The sequence below is a fragment of the Ptychodera flava genome, chromosome 4 (assembly GCF_041260155.1).
Source record: "Ptychodera flava strain L36383 chromosome 4, AS_Pfla_20210202, whole genome shotgun sequence".
NCBI lineage: Eukaryota > Metazoa > Hemichordata > Enteropneusta > Ptychoderidae > Ptychodera > Ptychodera flava.
Window position 1 is genome coordinate 49,476,473 of NC_091931.1, and position 19,382 is coordinate 49,495,854.

At 37.2% G+C, this 19,382-nt stretch overlaps 1 protein-coding gene and 2 long non-coding RNA genes across 3 annotated transcripts; 1 reads left to right on the forward strand and 2 right to left on the reverse strand.

Annotated features, from left to right (window-relative positions):
- Nucleotides 1-7,603: 7,603 nt before the first annotated feature.
- On the reverse strand, nt 7,604-8,608 carry LOC139132315 (OTU domain-containing protein 3-like). The gene has a single exon (XM_070698705.1). The coding sequence runs from the start codon at nt 8,606-8,608 to the stop codon at nt 7,604-7,606; it is 1,005 nt and encodes a 334-aa protein (XP_070554806.1).
- A 456-nt stretch (nt 8,609-9,064) lies between these two features.
- Nucleotides 9,065-17,738, reverse strand: LOC139132069 (uncharacterized). The gene is made up of 3 exons (XR_011552249.1): nt 17,537-17,738; nt 10,257-10,330; nt 9,065-9,843 (listed from the first exon to the last, which is right to left on the reverse strand). It is a non-coding gene; the product is annotated as an uncharacterized lncRNA (long non-coding RNA).
- On the forward strand, nt 14,510-15,912 carry LOC139132070 (uncharacterized). The gene is made up of 2 exons (XR_011552250.1): nt 14,510-14,776; nt 15,717-15,912. It is a non-coding gene; the product is annotated as an uncharacterized lncRNA (long non-coding RNA).
- Nucleotides 17,739-19,382: the final 1,644 nt, after the last annotated feature.

The following is a 19,382-nucleotide window of genomic DNA, read 5'->3' on the forward strand; positions in this document are numbered from 1 at the left end:
TTTCTGTTGGGGTTTGTTGGTTTTTTAATTTGCTCCGTGGCCCCGGTAAGATTTTTTCAATACGATACACAGTTTGAAATTTTTTCAAGGTAAATTTAGTATATTTCCAGTTTGTGGGGTAAAGTTTTCTGGAGTGAAAGTTTGAGTTGACGCTGATAGAGTAGACGTCGAGCCCGGCACAGTTGACTGGGACCCGGTCGGTGGGGTCGTTTAGTCCAGAAACCTGCAGCAGAGTTCTGTATGATCACCGTTCGGCATTTGGGTGATTTTTTGGTCAAAGTAATGCAGTAACAATGTACGCCAGATTCTTTGTGTTGTTTTTGTCACAACCGTCATACGCGTATACGGACGGTTTTCGATTAAAAATGGTAGTAAGCTTAATATCCAGTGCTCGTAAATGCGTGCAAAATTTATTCAGTGACTGTTTACGCAGCAGTCGTAAATACGACTAGGATTTACCACCACGTAACAACTGTAAACACCGCATCAACAGTCCATACGAAAATTTTGTGCTGAATCTAGGGATATAATAATTGCGGTAGAAAAGGTCAGTCCATCATCCGTCAAAGTTGTTGATCGGAAAAATCTTCACTGAGCGCCAACTACATGAGTGGCTGTTATAGCTGTACACGTAGTTCTGTGGGCTTTCACTGTCCCTTGTTACGAGCTATGTTCAAAGTGCGTCAAGCTACGAATATTTTCATGTACTGAGTTACAGACATCGGTGAAGTACCGGGTACATTGATTTTGTTCAAAACCACTGCCTGTTTGTTCCTCGTGTTGTTTTTTGTGTCCCTAACGTCGACTGGCTCTATGTGCGTACAAACATAGCAGTCGGGATTAAGATTTCCTGGATAAATAGATTTATTCCGCCTCTGACGCAAAGATACACACTGTTTTACATGTGCCACTCCTAGGCCCTTGGATCGATTTCCATACCTTTAAGGTAGTATGCAACTCGAAAGTGAAAGACTTAAACTTTTGCTCTAACTTCCTCAAGGAATCTTTCAATCATTCTCTTTCAAAATCAAGAATAAGTATAGGGGGTCACCGTGCAAATTTTGGTACTAGAGAAACAAATTACCCAAGATTTACCGATATTAGAAATTCAAAATGGCCACCATCCCTGTGTTAACTCTATGGAGACAAAATAAAAATTTTCGAATTTCGAAAAACTAAGCCTGTGAAAAGTTTTCTTTCACCAAGAGCTTTAAAATGAACCCCCAAATGTGGTATATCAGAAGAGAATTGTAAAAGTTTGAGAGTCCGAATGTCTGTCCCCGAGGTGCGTTCTACCTTAATGTATATCCGTTTTTTCTAAAATCATTAATTATGCAAATGAGCAAAAAGTAAGAAAGCCACACCCACCAAAACCTAATCAGTTCTTGCCATTCGCAAACTTAATCCATGTACTAGTTTTGATTCTGATCTGACAAGCCATTTTTAAGATATCGAGCACACAGACAAACAGATAGACACACAGACAGAGACATCGGTGCGACATTAGCTCATGTGTGTGAACACGTGAGCTAACCAGACATGAACTGAAAATGCTCACGTGTTTCATAGATATTGCAGTTGTCTGTAAATTTAAACTTGTGCCAACAGTATAAAGTTTTTTGAAGTTGTGATGATCAAGATCATGGTCATAATCACGACGGACCAAAGACAAAGGCCTTTATATTAACAAATATGAATTCGGTGGAAAAAATGCTGAATGTCTTTGGTTTTGGCATTGTATCAGCATTTACATAGCAAGTGCAATGATTGGTACAGTGCTTCACACTGTATAGGCCAAAGTGATATCACCATAAAGTAAATAATTGAACGCCATACACACATTCTTCCAGAAAACCATTTTATTTTTTAAGAACTCGAGCAGTCCTCAGGCAGCTACGGGCAGTCACGGGCAGTAATTAGTATGACCGCACTTTTGATTTTATTCTATTTTACAATGCAATCCATATTGGTTTGTGATCACTATAGTATGACTCAAGTACACCACTTTGCATGCAATGGATGTTTGTGTAAATGTGATCAAGGCATGATCCATAGTCTGTTGTTGACTGCTCAATAACTTGCGTGTAGTTGAAGTGCTTTGTCATAAGTTCAGTTAGTTGTTTTGTAGATTGTGTTTGTTTTGTAAATCAACATTAAAATCACCAATGATCACGGTTGGTAGATTGTACTCAAGTGTATGCATGAGCTGAATGAGAGCGTGTTGTAAGTTTGATGTAGGTGATGATGGTGGATTGTAAACCCCAACAACTTGAACTAAACCAAATGTTGTTTTGTGTATTGCAATTAAGAAATCTGTATTAAAACAATGCAGTGTCTGTGGGGTAGCTTCAAGAGTGTTTTCTTTGCTGTACATAACCATACCATGATATGGTCTGGTGTTGTGTTGAGGGGTTTCATCATCCTGTCTGAAAATGTTGAAGTCTGCTATTTTGAAGTCATCATTGTGATCGCCGGTTTGTAGTCTTGATTCACTGCAAATTAGTACATCAGCTGAAGTAAAGCTGAAATCACTAGCATCATCTTGAAAATGGCAATGAAAAAATCTCATTTTTGATAAGTAACAATGAATCTGTTCGATATAATATATGGTAATGTGAAACAGAGTTGTAACATGAAATGGTTCTCATGTGTTGCATCTCTTGTGTAACATCAGTGCTAACTGATATTTGATTTTCTTGTAATGTGGTTATGTTGAGACCACTAAGTCTAGTCACTCTGCTTAAAGCAACATAGTGTACATGACACTGATTTCTCTTGTTTGCTGTACTGAAGTCCACAACCACATTGTTAAGTGTATCACCTTGACAACGATGTATTGTTTTGGCACTAGCTGGTCTGAGTGGAAATTGTTTTCTCACAACTTCTGCATTTTTGTGTCTTCCCACTCTAAATTGCCGTGATATCTGTAAAACTGGCGTCCATCTGTGAGATACTCTGGCATGTGTTAAGTGTCGTTTTTCTCGTCGCAGGTTTTTCCCAACACAATCGTCATCAAATAAAATCCATAGAATAGTGACATGATCCAAATCAGGTCCATCGATATATTTGATTACTCCTGGAGTACCATTTATCAATCCATCATTTACAGACAGATTAATGCAAAGCTCAATACGCTGATTTGTTCCAATTGATAATTTAGAAACTAACCCCATTGTTTTTTGAGCAGGAAGCATGACAACAATACCTAATGTTTTGTGTTTTATGATTTCAGAGACATCGCCAATGACAGTATCAGTAGCAGGTATACATGTTTTTGTTCCTGTAAGTCTGTCATATGCTATTGCATTGTGGTTATCAACAAGTCTGTTCTCGCAATAAAGATGTACTGTTGACTGATCAATAGATGAGGTTTCTTTATCAACACTGACTATTCGAGTTTGCAGAACTTTTATGTCATCAGATGTATGCTTTCCCTCACGTATACGGTTGAGTAATTTAGCAAAATTCTGGTCATCTTTTGCCTCATAATATCTGTTAATTCAAACATTTTGAACAGGTCTTTCCAGATATTGACAGCCAATGGCCCATAATCATGTTGAAGGTCGTTAAATATCCAACCATCAAAGACAGGTTTTAGTTGATATAAGTCGCCAAAGCCAACGACGCTGACACCACCAAAGATTTTATTGTTGGCCATTATCTGTTGTAGTCTGAGATTGATATAATTTAACATACCATTACCAACCATGGAGATTTCATCTATGAATATGACTTTTAAGTTCCTGTATTTTGCTTGTAGAGTATTAAGTCTTTCAGATGTCAGTGGTCTATAATGAAAACCTTGAGATGCAGGAATTTGAAAAGCTGAATGAATTGTAGTACCCTTAATGTTGTAAGCGGCTTTTCCAGTAGGTGCAACTAGTAAAAAGTGTATGTTGTCAGGATTTTCACCAGGAAGACTTGAAAGATATTTTAAAAGTACTTGATACAATGATTTGAGAACAACAGATTTCCCTACACCAGCGCCACCTGTTACAAAAATATGCAATGGCTCTGTCCTTGTTTTCATCCAATGTACTATGTGATAGAATATTTCTTTTTGTTTCTTGTTGAGTTTCTGTAAAAGTGGATATAATTCATTATCAGCCATTCGTGGTTGTTGAAGATCTTCAATAATGGGATTATTAGTACTGATGCCAATGTCCTGTCCAATGTCATATTGAGAATGACTGTCATCACGTGGTGCAAACATACTCAATGTTTCACTTGGCCTTGATCCTTCTAAAATGTCTTGTTGTTCTTGATGTTGTGTGTTTGGAGCAACATTATCAAACATATCAATGGCTGTGTTCTGTACTGCTTCAATAGCTTGATCTAATTCCTGAGCATTTTTATTGTACTCCTTTTCTTTAGAATCTACTTCACATTTTACTTGCATATAGCGATCATAGTATGTTTTACATCCTGCAAGGAGTTCATTTTCATTTCGCCACGGATAAAACAACATTATTAACTCTCTGTAATGATTTTCTTTGTCTTTTTCCTATGAAACGAACATATCTGATAACTTTACTTTTGGTGCGTTTTTTATACAGAAGGCCACGTATCTGATATGTTGTTTTGTTTTCATCATCATCATCCTCTTCATCGGTTTTGTACAAGTCATCATTATCTTGATAATGATCTTGCGGGTTATCTTTTAACTTTTGAAAACTGTACCATGCTGCCACGTCTGCCAAGCACAATTTCTCAAGGGCTTTTGGCGCCTCTCATATTTTTTAAGATGCTATCACTCTCTATGTCAGTAGCATGTGGACGCATGTTTTGTATGTCATCAAGAGGTTTCAATAGGATAACTCTATCATCAGGGGGTGATGTGTTAATAAATGTGAAGCCGCGTGAAGCTCTTCTTAGTCTCATTTGCATAACAAGGTAAACAGCTTCTTGAGCACTAACTTCAACATGATTAAGAATTTGTTTCCTATATGCCTGACACTTTCTCTGATATCATGACATCCTTCCCTTGCTTCTTCCACAGCTCTACTGAGCAAATTACTCATTCCACGTTGAGCTTTACTAATGTAAGATGCGATGTACATGGCACATGCATATGGATCAAGAATGAATTGAATGTCCATGTTTGCTCTCCAAGCTTTGAGTAGGGTTTCATTGTAGCTGTTAATTCTTATTTCATTTGGTGACCTCTTGAGGAATATTTTGTCTGATGTTAGAGATGACTGTATTGCATTAATATAGGTTTGTTCATCAAGTTGTAGTTTATTTAAGAATTCAGAAAAAGAAAGAGTTTCTCCAAATTGTAAATCAGTAACAACAGTCTTGATATTTTCATAGTGCTTTTGAAGGATCTGTTCTGTGCTTTCATCAGTATCCATTGGCAATGGCTGCAATATCATTGTTCTTGGCATAGGTGGCACAGGAAATCCAAATCTGCAAACACATTGGCCTTTTTTCTTACAGGTTTTTGCATGTCTGTGCATTTGATAATTTATCAATTCAGCGAAGGATTCATTACTGGTATCATTTGAACATGTAATATACTGATCTATGAATTGTGTGATGTCATCATCACTATTTTCACCATATTGTGGTGCATCTTTAATCCATACAAGCATGTGTATATGTGGTGATCCTCTTTGTTGGAATTCCACTCTGTAAAAGTAATCGTGTATTTCACCAATTGGATGATATGAGCTCATTAGGAAATCATGCATAAATCGTTGAAATGAATAGTCAAAGTGTCGAGCACACGTAACAGGGTCAGATTTTATCAAATCAGATTTTGTATTCCAAGACATGTTCAATACATCGTCATCTGTGTATTCCTTGTTGTGAACTGTCCTTCCAAGAATTTTCAATAGATGTATCCATTTAGACTCTGCTGATGAAAATGACATGAAAAATGTTGGAATACCAAGTTGACGTATCATGGCAAATATATCTTTCTTTGCACTCTCCCAGTATGGTGGTGAACCTCTAAGTGTCTTCAACACTCTGAATCCCTCATCAAGTCGAACAATTTTATCAACATTTTGTGGTGATTGAAGTTCACCAGCTGTTAATTTGCGGCCCTTCAGATTACATTTTCGCAAACATAATGTTGCCTTGTCTTTAATCTGCTTGATTTGTAATTTTTTTAGTTTAAAGAAAATGTTAGGCATCGACTTTGCAACTCTCCTATCTTTGTGTCGAAGTTCCCATTTACACAATGTACTATATAATACAGGGACTATGCGTTTCTTTTGTCTGGGTTGACCACAATATATTGTTGGAAATGAGAGCTCCTCAGAATATTTGTCTTGAAATATTCCCAGTGGTTTATTGTTCTCGCCTGGTGCATAACAAACAGCGCCATCAGAGTCTGTGTGCTGATCATATAAAGGTGATAGCATTGTATCCAATGTGCCAGCAGGATGATCTTCCAATTTTATTTCTTCAGTCCAATTATCATCATCATCATCATGATTATTACTGTCATCATGTTTACATGTTTGTTTGTCAGACATGTGAGAATAATCGTGATCATCATTTTCCTCACAAAATTCCTGCCAATTGTGGTTTTCATCCTTTCTGCAAACAACCCAATCTGTAGATATTGTAATCAGTTCTGCTTTATATAAGGGGCTATTTTTAACCAACCAATTAGCTGCTTGTAAGACTTTCACTGGTCTGACATTCTCTACCTGATAGGCATGACTATAGCTAATCTTTCTTTTAAATTTGACAGGTATTGTCTGCGATTCATTTAAAGTTCTAGGTAATGTAGAGACAGTAGTTGATACATCAGCTATAACATTGACTATGTTACCTCTGAGACTAACTTGTCTACCTCTTGGCAATTCTCTTATTTGCATGAATGGAATGCGTAAGGCAACAAGTCTTTCTTCTAGTGGATGTAACTGTAACTCGGGGGGAATTAATGGAAATGACATGTTATTGGCCACAGAACAAGGAGGCAACTTTGACTCTTTTAAATATGAATAGCAAGTTTTACATAATGGTGCCATATCATTATCTGTAGCCTGAGATGATGCAAAGGTGTTTAACTTTTCTTTAACATTATTGTAGTTCAAAACACTTTCTCTGTACCACAGCTGTTGGCAGCACACACATACAAAATTCGGGCCATTCTGAACTGCACCATGAAAAATTTGTATAAGCTCTTCAATAGATTTGGCAGCACTACATCTTCTGTTGTTTAGTTTGTTTAATCTATCTCTCATTTGCTCTCTCTCTCTATATGATTTATCAGTTCTTTTAATACTTTAATATTGGCATCTCTGATCTTTCGCTTTCCCTGAAGAGCTGGTCAGTTCTCTTTGTCTTTTTAGCATTTGCATTTCTTTCCCTTTCATTTTGTCTGTACTCATCATCACACCGTCTTAATTTCTTTGATGCCCTGTTTCTCTTCCGTTCAGTTTGTCGAAATAGTTCATCAGATCGTTTCGTTTTCTTATCATTCAAATCCCTTAGCCTTTCATTTTGTCTGTACTCATCATCACACCGTCTTAATTTCTTCGATTCCCTATTTCTGTTGTTTTCAGTTTGTTTATATATATCATCACTTCTCTTTGTTTTCTTAGCAATAACATTCCTTTGTCTTTCAGTTTGTCTGTACTCATCATCACACCGTCTTAATTTCTTCGATTTCTATTTCTGTTGTTTCAGTTTGTTTATATACATCATCACTTCTCTTTGTTTTCTTAGCATTGACATCTCTTTGCCTTTCAGTTTGTCTGTACTCATCATCACACCGTCTTAATTTCTTCGATTCTCTATTTCTGTTGTTTTCAGTTTGTTTATATACATCATCACTTCTCTTTGTTTTCTTAGCAATTACATTCCTTTGTCTTTCAGTTTGTCTGTACTCATCATCACACCGTCTCAATTTCATTGATGTCCTGTTTCTCTTGTTTTCTGTTTGTTTATACACATCATCAGCTCTCATAGTTTTCTTAGCATTCATATCTCTTTGACTTTCAGTTTGCCTGTATGCTGGATCAGCTCGTTTATTTTGCTTGGCTGTTAAATCTCTTTGCTTTTCGCTTTGCCTAAACTCTATTTGTTCTCTCTTTTCTCTCTTGGCAATCATGTCTCTCTGTTTCTCTATTTCTCTATAATTTACACAATGTTCATTTTGCGCCATAGAAGATTTCTCTGTTTGTGCTGGTCCAAAACTGTTTACATTTATTGCTTGTGACAAATTTTGCTCTGTGCTTTGCAGAAAGTCATAGTGACCACTATCAATTTCTCCTTCAACACGGATTGCATGATACAAAAGATGTATAGTTACAGAAGAATTGCCAACAGTCTCTAATGGTTCACTTAAAGTGTCAAGATGAACTGCAATATTAATGTTATATGCAAGCGCTGCAGCATTTATTTCAATGTCCCCTCCATAAGTTGCATTACCTGGTTCAGATCTGGACATATACTGCCTATAGTCATCTTGAGAGACAATATGCCATCTTTCATATTCACCTTTAATTGGATCCTCATATCTGTCCCAATGTTCAATTACATAGTCAACAGTACGTACTCTTATCGCATGATGATGATCTTGTGTCCCATAGAGTCCTAGACTTATAGCACGGAACAAGCAATTACCATCACCTTCGACATTAACCATTGTGTAACATCTGTGAGGAGTCTGCAACTGTCTTTTTGTTGCATGTACAATTTATTTCTTCATTTTTTGCTTTTATGCTCAGTTTTTTTACTCTCATTGTAGTTTTATAGTAACGTTGTGTTATGGGTGTGCTTAATATTATAATAAGTTCTTACAATCAATTCAAGCACTTGTATAGGAAGAAAAATTAATAATTTGACTGATGTTGCTTATTGCTTCCTTGATTTCTTCTGATGTTATGAAAAGTGAAACCTTAAAAGTTGAAGTATTGATGAAAGAATGATTGTGTTTGTTGAGATTGTAGACTATGAATGTGTTATTGCTTGTCAATATTGTGCAGTTTAAACGTTGAACCCTTTCACTACCAAATTTAGGTCCAACTGTATTGGGGAAGCTGGACCTAGACAGAAAAAAGCAGTTTAAAGGGTTGTCAGTTATAAGTAGACAATGATAGAATGTGGTATGACTGTTCTTGTTTATTATGAAGTAAATGAATGCCAATTTTCAGAAATTGTAGAGAAATGTCAGTCTTCCTTATATATTCAGTACGCTGAAGTAATTCTATTTGATTGCAAATAATCTGCCTGTAAACAATACTCTTGTTTCCTATCAGGAAGTAAATGATAGAGCACTAACTTGTGTGCTGTTAAATATTCACGGTATAATTCCACAATGTACACTGAGGAAGACAAAGACAAAACTTTACTGCCTTTTTTTTTCCTTCTGCAAGCTAATACTGAATATTATCAATACCAAATCAGTTGTGATCTAAATGCTAAATTAACCACAACAGTGTTTGCTCAAAGTACTATCAGCAATGTTGTAACCAATGCTTGTTGACTATCAATTTGTGATCTTGAACGCGCCTCTACAGGCAGTCTGTACCGTCTATGGGCAACTGTGCCTCAACTGGGCAGTCTGTGCCTCTTATAGGCAAGTGATTGTGTTGTACGCCTTTGGGCAAGCTATTGTTTGCGCCTCCTATGGGCAAGTGATTATTGCGCCTCCTATGGGCAAGTTATTATTGCGCCTCCTATGGGCAAGTTATTATTGCGCCTCCTATGGGCAAGTTATTATTGCGCCTCCTATGGGCAAGTTATTATTGCGCCTCCTGTGGGCAAGTTATAGCTGTGCCTCCTATGGGCAAGTTATTATTGTGCCTCCTATGGGCAAGTTATAGCTGTGCCTCCTATGGGTGACTGAATTTCACCACGTATATGGTCTCCTGGTATAATCTGTTAAAGAAACAAAAAATCAAAGTAAGACATCCATTGCATCCTGTTAAATATACATATTTGTACCGGTGAAAAAAATTGGCAAAAAAGATGAATTTGATGTTTTACAACATGTAAAGAACTTATTCCATTTTTTTCATGGAAATTATTGACCAACAAGTTCATCATTGATGACACGACACCATTCCCACAAAGGCAAGTTTGCATGACATTGGTCCAGGTATGTCAGATATATCTTTGTGAATGGCCACAAATTATAACATAATGGCTGCCTGATGGCATTGATAGGATCGAAGAACAAATTGAAATCGGTTGGGGCATGTCTGAAATATCTACCTGGATGCCTGAATACACACACAATGAAAAGCTGCATGGACTAACTAATTAAGAATGGCAAAAGTGAATGAACTCACACAAAAAATATGTGGATTTAATTGGACTGTCCTAATAAATGCCCTGTGGTGATGTAATCATCAATAGACCATTTCTGCAAATGAAAAAAAACATAACACCAAGGATTAAATGACCACTGTCATAAATTTTGTTGACTCCATGAAGTGCCATATAATTTACTAGAACAGTGATACAACATTATCGAAAGCTCTGTTAACATTTGTCACACAACTTTCATGTCCAACAATCTCTTCAAATAGCTATCTTAATGTTTTTGATGTGTGCATGACATGTCATTTTGTTTTAATGAAATATAAGGGCAACACACGGATGTAAATCTCATCAAATTAAGTTTATCTTTTAGGACCCATTTCAAACTCATTAGTTCACTCATAGAGGATACTTTTCATTAATAATAAGTGAATTCATGGTTTATCCATCACTTTGTCCTGTGACATTTCATCACATTACCATTTTGTCCTCATAATGATTCATTCAACACTCAAAGCTGGATTAGAAAGGGCACTAAAATTAATCTGCATATTACTAAACTTGTGTAATTTTTTACAAGCTGTACTTTAGAAAATTGTCAAAATTTACAGGATGGAAAGTCAGGAAATCTCCACACTACACACACAGACACTAATTGATCAGTTCCTACCAGCCGACAGGCTTTATTGATCTATCAACAATTACAGTGGTGGCCTACTCACAGGATCTTGCAAGCAATATTTGTCTGGAAGTTATGAATATGATGAATAAATGTCATTTTTTCATTATACAAGCCTTCCCACCTATGGACTGTTTTCTTCTAAATACTATAACACACGAGATAGCTAGGGTTAAGTAATGGGCACATACTAGCCACAGGTATGGCTTGCATAATGAAAAAAAGGTTACCTTACATTTATTGGTCTTATTCATAACTTCAAGACGAATATTGCTTGCAATACCCTGTGGCGTATTGTGAAACAACACTATCATCTGTCTGCTGTTTGCCGCAACTACAATTACCGATCCTGTAACAAATTAACTTTAAAAACCAATTACATAAGTGTGATAACATTTACATGAATTTCCATGTACATTCTTATTCGCTTTTCATGGTAACGCATTTTCCAAGCAAAGTCTTTGCCACTGAGTACCAACCATCGAACTCAGCTTGTCCCACATTATAGGAAACTAAAAAAGTATGTAAATGGGGACATATTATTATGACGATATCATGAAATATTACCTGAAACCCTTTCGAAGCACGACAACAGACCCTATACACAAACAATAATAGTAACTATTCATCATTGCTAACAGTGTACCCAGAATATCCATGTCCCCGCGATATCTAGGAGAACGAGAACTATAGCCCTATCTAAAATCCCTAACCCTAATCTATGGCTTTGCCACGACAAAATTAGGTGCCACGACAAAATTAGCCTATCCAGCCTATGACTCCCCTTACCGAAAATTATTTCTACTGCAAATTTGCCGTAAGTTTGCTGCAAATATGCAGCAAGCATATAGCTCGCAGGAAGGAGTTGCAGAAGTTTGCAGCTAGATGTGACCCTCCTGCAAACCCTTAAATCATTTTGCAGCAAATTTGCGGTAAACGACTAAGTTGCTGCAAATTTGCGGCAAACCAGATTATTGCTGCAAATATGCAGCAACACATGATTGACATATTTCCCACTATTTCATTACCAGGGAGTACACACTACACACTGGTACAGTTGCACTCCGTGTCCAGTCATATGTAAGCAACACAAAATTGATCTTTCATTTATATTTTATGTTCATTTATTTCATAACAGACAATCCACTTTTTAAATTATAATAACTGGTAATGCTAGATGATGGACAGCTTCAGTTATGCTGGTGAAAGCATTGCATGGATATAGAGTGCATCAATAGTATAAACTGTAGTGACATAATGTAATAAAAGTAACCTTTGACAATCCGGTTGGGTAAATTATGGTTGGATCGAAAACTGAATTTTTAGGGAAACAAATTTTAACTTGAAACAGGGACTTGCCTGTCTTGCAAGTTACACCCTGTATTTTCTGCGAATGATACCAAAATGCAATCAGTTTGGAACGAAATGTGCGTCTGATGATGGTCTGTAAGGACACGTCGTAGACTTTTGTTACTGCAAATCTGTACCTAATGACCCGCTACTACCTCCGAGCAGAGTAGTGGCTGTTCTCCAAGCTATATCCCATCAATATAGTATACGGTACGTCCTGCAGCTTACAGTCTGTGTCCCATCGATGCCGCTAACAAAATCTCGCCTTCTGATAACATAGGTAAAAGGCTTGTGTCCATGTTTTCAGCGTTAGAGTTATATTGTCGAGCACAAATTTGAGGTTTAGGATTACACCCCATCCCGAGTCGCTGTACGAAAATTCAATGCGCTACTTCGCCAATGTCCAACACGTCCTGTGTATCAGCGGCGAGCAGCCGACATGTTTACACTCTCCGGTCACGGTTCATCAAGGTCAGTTCGCGCATTGATATTGATTTTTCGTGCTGAAAGAATTTTTACTCTCTTTTTAGTCTTTCTATGATAAAAATAACCATTTTCATTAAACTGATAAATTAAATGCTATATTAAGTATGAAATATAACGGATTGGTGCAGATGTAGAGTCAATTCCAGCGTTTAAAAACGGGACTACATTATCAATCGCGTAATGATTTATAGATCGCACTTCCGTTTGTCGTCATGAGGCTTGATCGGCGCGAAGTTAGATTTTAGTACGTTCGGCACGATGCTGAAGTTAGACTCGGTTTCGGATTCGGTTTCGGATTCAGTTTCGGATTCGGTTTCGGATTCGAGTGACTGAAAGAAATTTTATATTTTCAGCCGATTTCGTTAAAATGTGGAATACTTTATTTTTCACTTGGAATTTATTTTCGTTACTTTCGCTGGACCTTTTTTCAGCTAAAATAAAATAAAATCAGACTAGACAAAATGAAAATAAGATAACAGTGAAACAATGAAAATATTTCAGCTGAAATAAATTTCAGTGAAAATAAAATGGACCATAGTACTTCCGTATGCAAAGATAAATACTTGTCATCAAGAACAAGTTTTTAATGGATAACCGGTCGGCATATGTAATATATATTTCACAGCATAAATTGTAGCATGTATTTCATGACATAAATATTTCACACATAACCATAACTTCTAAGCTTACAGTTCAAAATTACTAAACACTTTCGGCACTAGAGCAAGAAACTATGGTGCATGTGCATGACTACACAAGTCAAAAGTGTCCACCTCAATTATTAGCATTATGCAGTTAGGACTATTTAAAGACATACAGTCACCTGTAATCTAAATATGCCCACATATGGTCAAAGGGGCGTTCCTTGGTATTCAAAATGCCCATGTGAGGGCGCTGTTTTTAAAAAGCGGCCACCCGCTTAAAATCTGTGATTGGTTAGATTTTCTCTTTCCATTGTAACTGTGGCAAAATTGGAACAGGTGACAGTATACCTTTACGCTAATAGTACTACGCACAATTCAAAGAAATGCATTCAATGCAATCTTTATTACACAACATATTAACTGATAGTTTAGTCGGGAGTTTAGTATAGTACATGTTGATCAACATCAACCAAAACATCAAAGTAATACAACACATTAGCATTACACCATGTGACACACATTGTGACAAATAAACAAATTAAAGTATAAATGTTTTTGTAAGTGTTGTTTTCCTCCACTTACTTTCAATTTCGAATTAAAGTGCTTTGAAGTTTTCTGTAATTTCTATTTTTTTAACCATTTTATTTATTTTGTAAACAGATGCACACGATTTATGCCGACAGGCAACCCATTAAAAACTTGTTCTTGACGACAAGTATTTATCTTTGCAACATACAACGAAGTACTATGGACCATTTTATTTTCACTGTAAAATAATCGCAATCATACAATCCATAATCCAATAACACTAGTCAGAATTCGTAAGACAATAGTTGTAAACATAGACACAAAACAGCACAGAACAGACAGAATTTTATTTCAGCTAAGAATAGATTTTCATTGTTTCACTGTGATATATTTTCACTTTGTCTAGTCTGATTTGATTTGATTTTAGCTGAAAAAAGGTCCAGGGAAAGTAAAGAAAATAAATTCCAAGTGAAAATAAAGTAATCCACATTTTAACAAATCGGCTGAAAATATAAAATTTCTTTCAGTCACTCGAATCCGAAACCGAATCCGAAACTGAATCCGAAACCGAATCCGAAACCGAGTCTAACTTCAGCACCGTCAATCGGCCAGTGCCGGCTGCGTACTTGTGATCAGGGAGTTATATAGTGGACAATTCGTGATCTTTCTATGGAATCGCCAGCCAAATGATATCACATAGTTGCAAAAACGTGTATACAGTATTAGGGACAGGCGGAGTTCTAAATTTGTGAACGCGAGCGGCAGTAAAGATGTCGACTATATTTTCTGAGTACGGTATTTACACACAGACGGAGAGACCTGCAACCGGGAATCGTCCAGCGTCTGCGAGCCGTTCACAAATGTAAGTCAATGGGTTTCTGGACAACTCGACCCCAAACCGACTCGACCCCAGTCAACTCGACCCCGAGTCAACTCGACCCCGGTCAACTCGACCCCGAACCTTGAGCAACACTAACTCCGTATCATGTGCGATTATTTTCCACCTATTTTGAGAGTTATTCCGTCTCTCTGTATGTACGAATCTTCATTAACGTACGTACTCTATCCCACGCTTGTACGACAACTATTTGACTACTAAATTGCCGAAACAGCCAGAATTGACGGGTTACCGACAGGCCATAGAGGTAGAAGTACGTCCATTCACAGACGCAACGACGTTTATATGCATGAAAACAATAGAACACAAATATATTTGCATAAGTGTGTACAACGAACGCTTTGGTTTTTGATTCGCGTTCACATCACGTTCCGGCATCACGTCCAAAACGTCAACTTCAAGTGAAACTGACCAGTGCCAGGTAAATACTTAAACTGATAGGGCAAGTTATATATCAAGTCCAATTGTCTTGGGGTCGGGGTCGAGTTGACAGGGGTCGAGTTGACGCAGGGTCGAGTTACCTGTTACCAGTCAATGTACCGATCGTCTGTACATCGCTATTATGTTTCTGTAATCGTTGTATTGCAATGTTAACCTAAAGATAAATTTTCATTGAGTACTGATTCATACTGATTCACTTTCGTTTCACAACAGTTACTTACAGTAAGTGCTGAGATTTTTGCAGATTGTCGCCGTCGTGTATGTAAACAACATAGCATACGGCGAGTTGTCCGCTGTCGGACATTTTAATTTCGATCATGAATATTTATGCATTTTCTGCTTCAATTTTTCAACTTGATTATATCTCATTTTCAAATAATTATCGATTTCTTTCATGAAATTTACAATGTTTGGTCAAACGGTAAAGACTTACACTCTTCCCTGAACGATTTATATTTTTCAGAATCCATTGCTGGTACACGTACACTAAAGGGGACAAGAAATTCAGAGAACAGAAAGCCAAATCGCAGCCTTTGACAGTAATGTAAATGTTACATGAAACTTCTCAAGTCAAAAGAAAATCTTGACATGATCATGACACTTATTTGGCATGAAATGAACATGGCATATAAAATAAATTGTACCACAATTGAATTTAACCTTTTTCTCTGTCGTCTTTTTATTTATAATAACTTTATTTGCGCTGACCATTGTTTCTCGTGAAACTGGTATTTCAGAGCTTAGTTGGATCACCGTCCGGGTGGGTGGAGGGATGGTGGTTGGATAAAACACATCTTGTGCTGTCCACAGTCTGCCATAAGATTTGTCAGACTTTCATTCTCAACCATGTCACTGACATTGGCCATGTCCACACAAGTGATTCTACAACTTCTGAACTGAACTTATATTTTTGGAGAAGATAAAATTTTGAAACTTGTGGTACAATACAAGAAATTTTGCTGTCACTTAATTGTGTTACTTCTGTGGTTTTCAGTATCTCTTGTCTATTATAATGTATTTAGTTTTCTTACTATAACTGAAATTGGTAAAAGTTTATTCCAGAGCTGACTGTTGTGGAATTATACCAACTTTTGAAGGAAATTTTGTATTGTGTAATTTGCAGCAAATGTGCAGTAACATGCAAAATAATTTGCTGTATTATTTTCAGTAATATTCAAATTAATTTGCCGCAAGTTTGCTGCAAGGATTGTGCTGCAAATTTGCTGCAAAGAGTTTGCAGCAACATTGCGGCAGGGAGTTTGCTGCATATTTGCAGCAAGTTCACAAGAAACCTAATTTGCATCTGAAAAATGAACCACCCGCATATTTGCGGCAAATAGTTTGCTGCAAATTTACTGCAAAGCTTGCGGCAAATTTGCAGTAACAGTTTGCGGGAGGCCTAAAATTTCGGTAAGGGTCTCGTCGATTGTCACAAACCAATCTTTACCGTGGACTATTTTTATGAAATAGTAATAACATTGACACCTGTCAAGTTGTTAATCTTCGTGCAGGACCTCTCGTGTACGCTAAGGGATACGCTGTCGGGCCGGACCCACGTGGGTTTTGGAGACAGTGCAGCGTACACAGAAATCGACCCGACCTAGCTAGCTCTGCGTACCGTGCTGTGTGTTTCGGGTGTTACGGGCCCCCACCACATCTAATGGATCTAATGGATGAATTCTACTGAGGAGCCAGCGCAGCTGACATTGGCGCACGCCAAGAAAACATTTAATCACAGAACAGTGAAGCGTTTTTCAATCATGCTACAGACTTTTTAAGGTTTGTGACAGAGGGCCTTGTCTGCCTTCTCACAATGAAGCAACTACAGCTGTCATCTCTGAACAGTCGACCCCAAGACTAACTTTATAATGAGCCAACAAACGTGCGCCAGAAAATCTCAAAAGCCGTTGTTGAAAAAATATGGGTCTAAATGAATACAAAGGATTTGGAAGACCTCATTAGACTAGATGAAAGATGTGATGATGTAGATGATAGTGGCGGAGGCCGTGTAACGCCCGAAACACACAGCAGGGTACGCAGGGCAAGAGCCGACCGTACAAATCTATGCCATGAAAAAGTCAAGTTCGGAACTACAGCTCCCAGTCACGATCGAGTCACAGTCGCGCTCCTTCTCAATTCTTTTGATGCATGTACCGTATTATTCACTTTCTCAATCGTAAACTCAAAGCGTCCAAGTCAAATCGTGGTATCGAACAAAGGTGCATACATCAAATCACGACATAGAATCAACACATCACACACAAATTACTTTGAATTACTTACCGACACCACACCGACAGTCCACCAAAATCACGCTTCAGAATTTGTACAGCAAAAAGCCGGATAAGCGTACTCACAGCACAGAAAGGCTGTGGAGACAAGCGAAGAACTATGTGCTCGTTATGATACGACGGTATAGCTTGATTTACGCGACGATGGCAGGGAGACGAAACGTACAACTTACAAGTACAGTAAGTGCAGTAAGACTGGCTTTATGCCGCTAGGGTTTGTGGGTAAAATGTATCAGACATGCCGCTGTCAATACATACTTTTTTGAAAAGATAAATTCATTACAACAAAGTGAAAAAACAAAACAAAACACATCTACATAACTGTGAATGTGTCAAGCGTTTGAACAAATTTAATCATTAATTCTGTCAATACATACCGATTGAAGATGCCGTTGTAAAGCGCCCTCAACAGAAGGTTTGGTAATGCCTTTTTTTTAATTCACTGACAACAAAACCCCATCAAATTAATTTCAGTTATGCCCATTTACCTAATTATGTATCCATATCGTACATTGATTGAACAGATAATGTCATTGCACTGTTGCAACAGCCTACAAACGTTCACTTCACTCAGACCATTCATTTGTAAGTTATAACAAGTTTTAATAAAATACATATTTATGCAAATGAGGCTTAATTATGCAAGCCACACCCACCAAAAACTAATCAGTTCTTGCCATTTGCTAACTGAATCTATGTACCTGATTTGATTCTGATCTGATCAGCCGCTTTTGAGATATCGGACCCACAGACAGACAGACACACAGACAGACAGACAGACAGACAGACAGACAGACAGACAGACATCGCTGCGACATATGCTCACGTGTGTGAACACGTGAGCAAAAAAATGGAATAAACTTTTACATATTTCAAAGAAGTCTGTCTCATAATCAATATTGATGAAACTTGTCTTTGACCTCACCGACCTTGGAATTAGACTGTTCAAAAACAAATGGTTAGGGGGAGCAGGAGGAATTCAGAGGGTGTATTTGAAAATTCTGGGGTTGTTAATTGTGGGGGGGACTTGAAAGTTTTGCTCTAGCCTCAAGGGAGACCTGAAATAGGCTCCCAACATTTGAAGTCATCCAATGATTCTAATGTTAGTAATAATTAGACAAAATCTGTAACTCTTTTGTTGCATTTTCTGACTTTAATTTCAAAAAAATTCTAACAATGTATGAATGTACTAAATTTTTGTAAAAAACAACAAGTTGGACCTGCCATGGGGAGGAGCTGCAAGTGTTGATAATTGTTTTAATAGTATGCAATGTATCAAATACAGTTTCTCTATGTCCCTCTACAGCATGCTGAAAAACACAATAATATATTCAGTTTGTCAACATATATATTTGTATATAATTTTTACAGTAGGCAAGATACCGAGTGTCACTATCACATTAACTGAATACGATGGTTTCAATCTGAACAATTTTCAAGATATTAAATGCAACAGGTTTTTTATCCTTTTTTGTGAATCATATAAAATCATGACAATGATGAATTACTATCAATTATTAATAATAATTCTGAAATGCATAGTAGATCCTAGTATTTGAAAATTGTACTTCTATTGTTTTTGAATTGTGTGTGTGTTTAGAGAGAGAGAGAGAGGGGGGGGGGGGCAATAATGAGTTTCTGGCCAAGCGTAATAGGGCCGTTCACAGTTTACGTCACTGTTCTCTCATTAATATGCAAAAATAAATATTTGTCCGCATTTTCAGATAACGCTTTTGAAAATTACGCATGCAAGAACGACGAAAATACATCTCAGTGGGTGACTGCTAGTGTAACAATGAATACTAAAAAACATATTCACGACTCTGAGTACTAGCTGC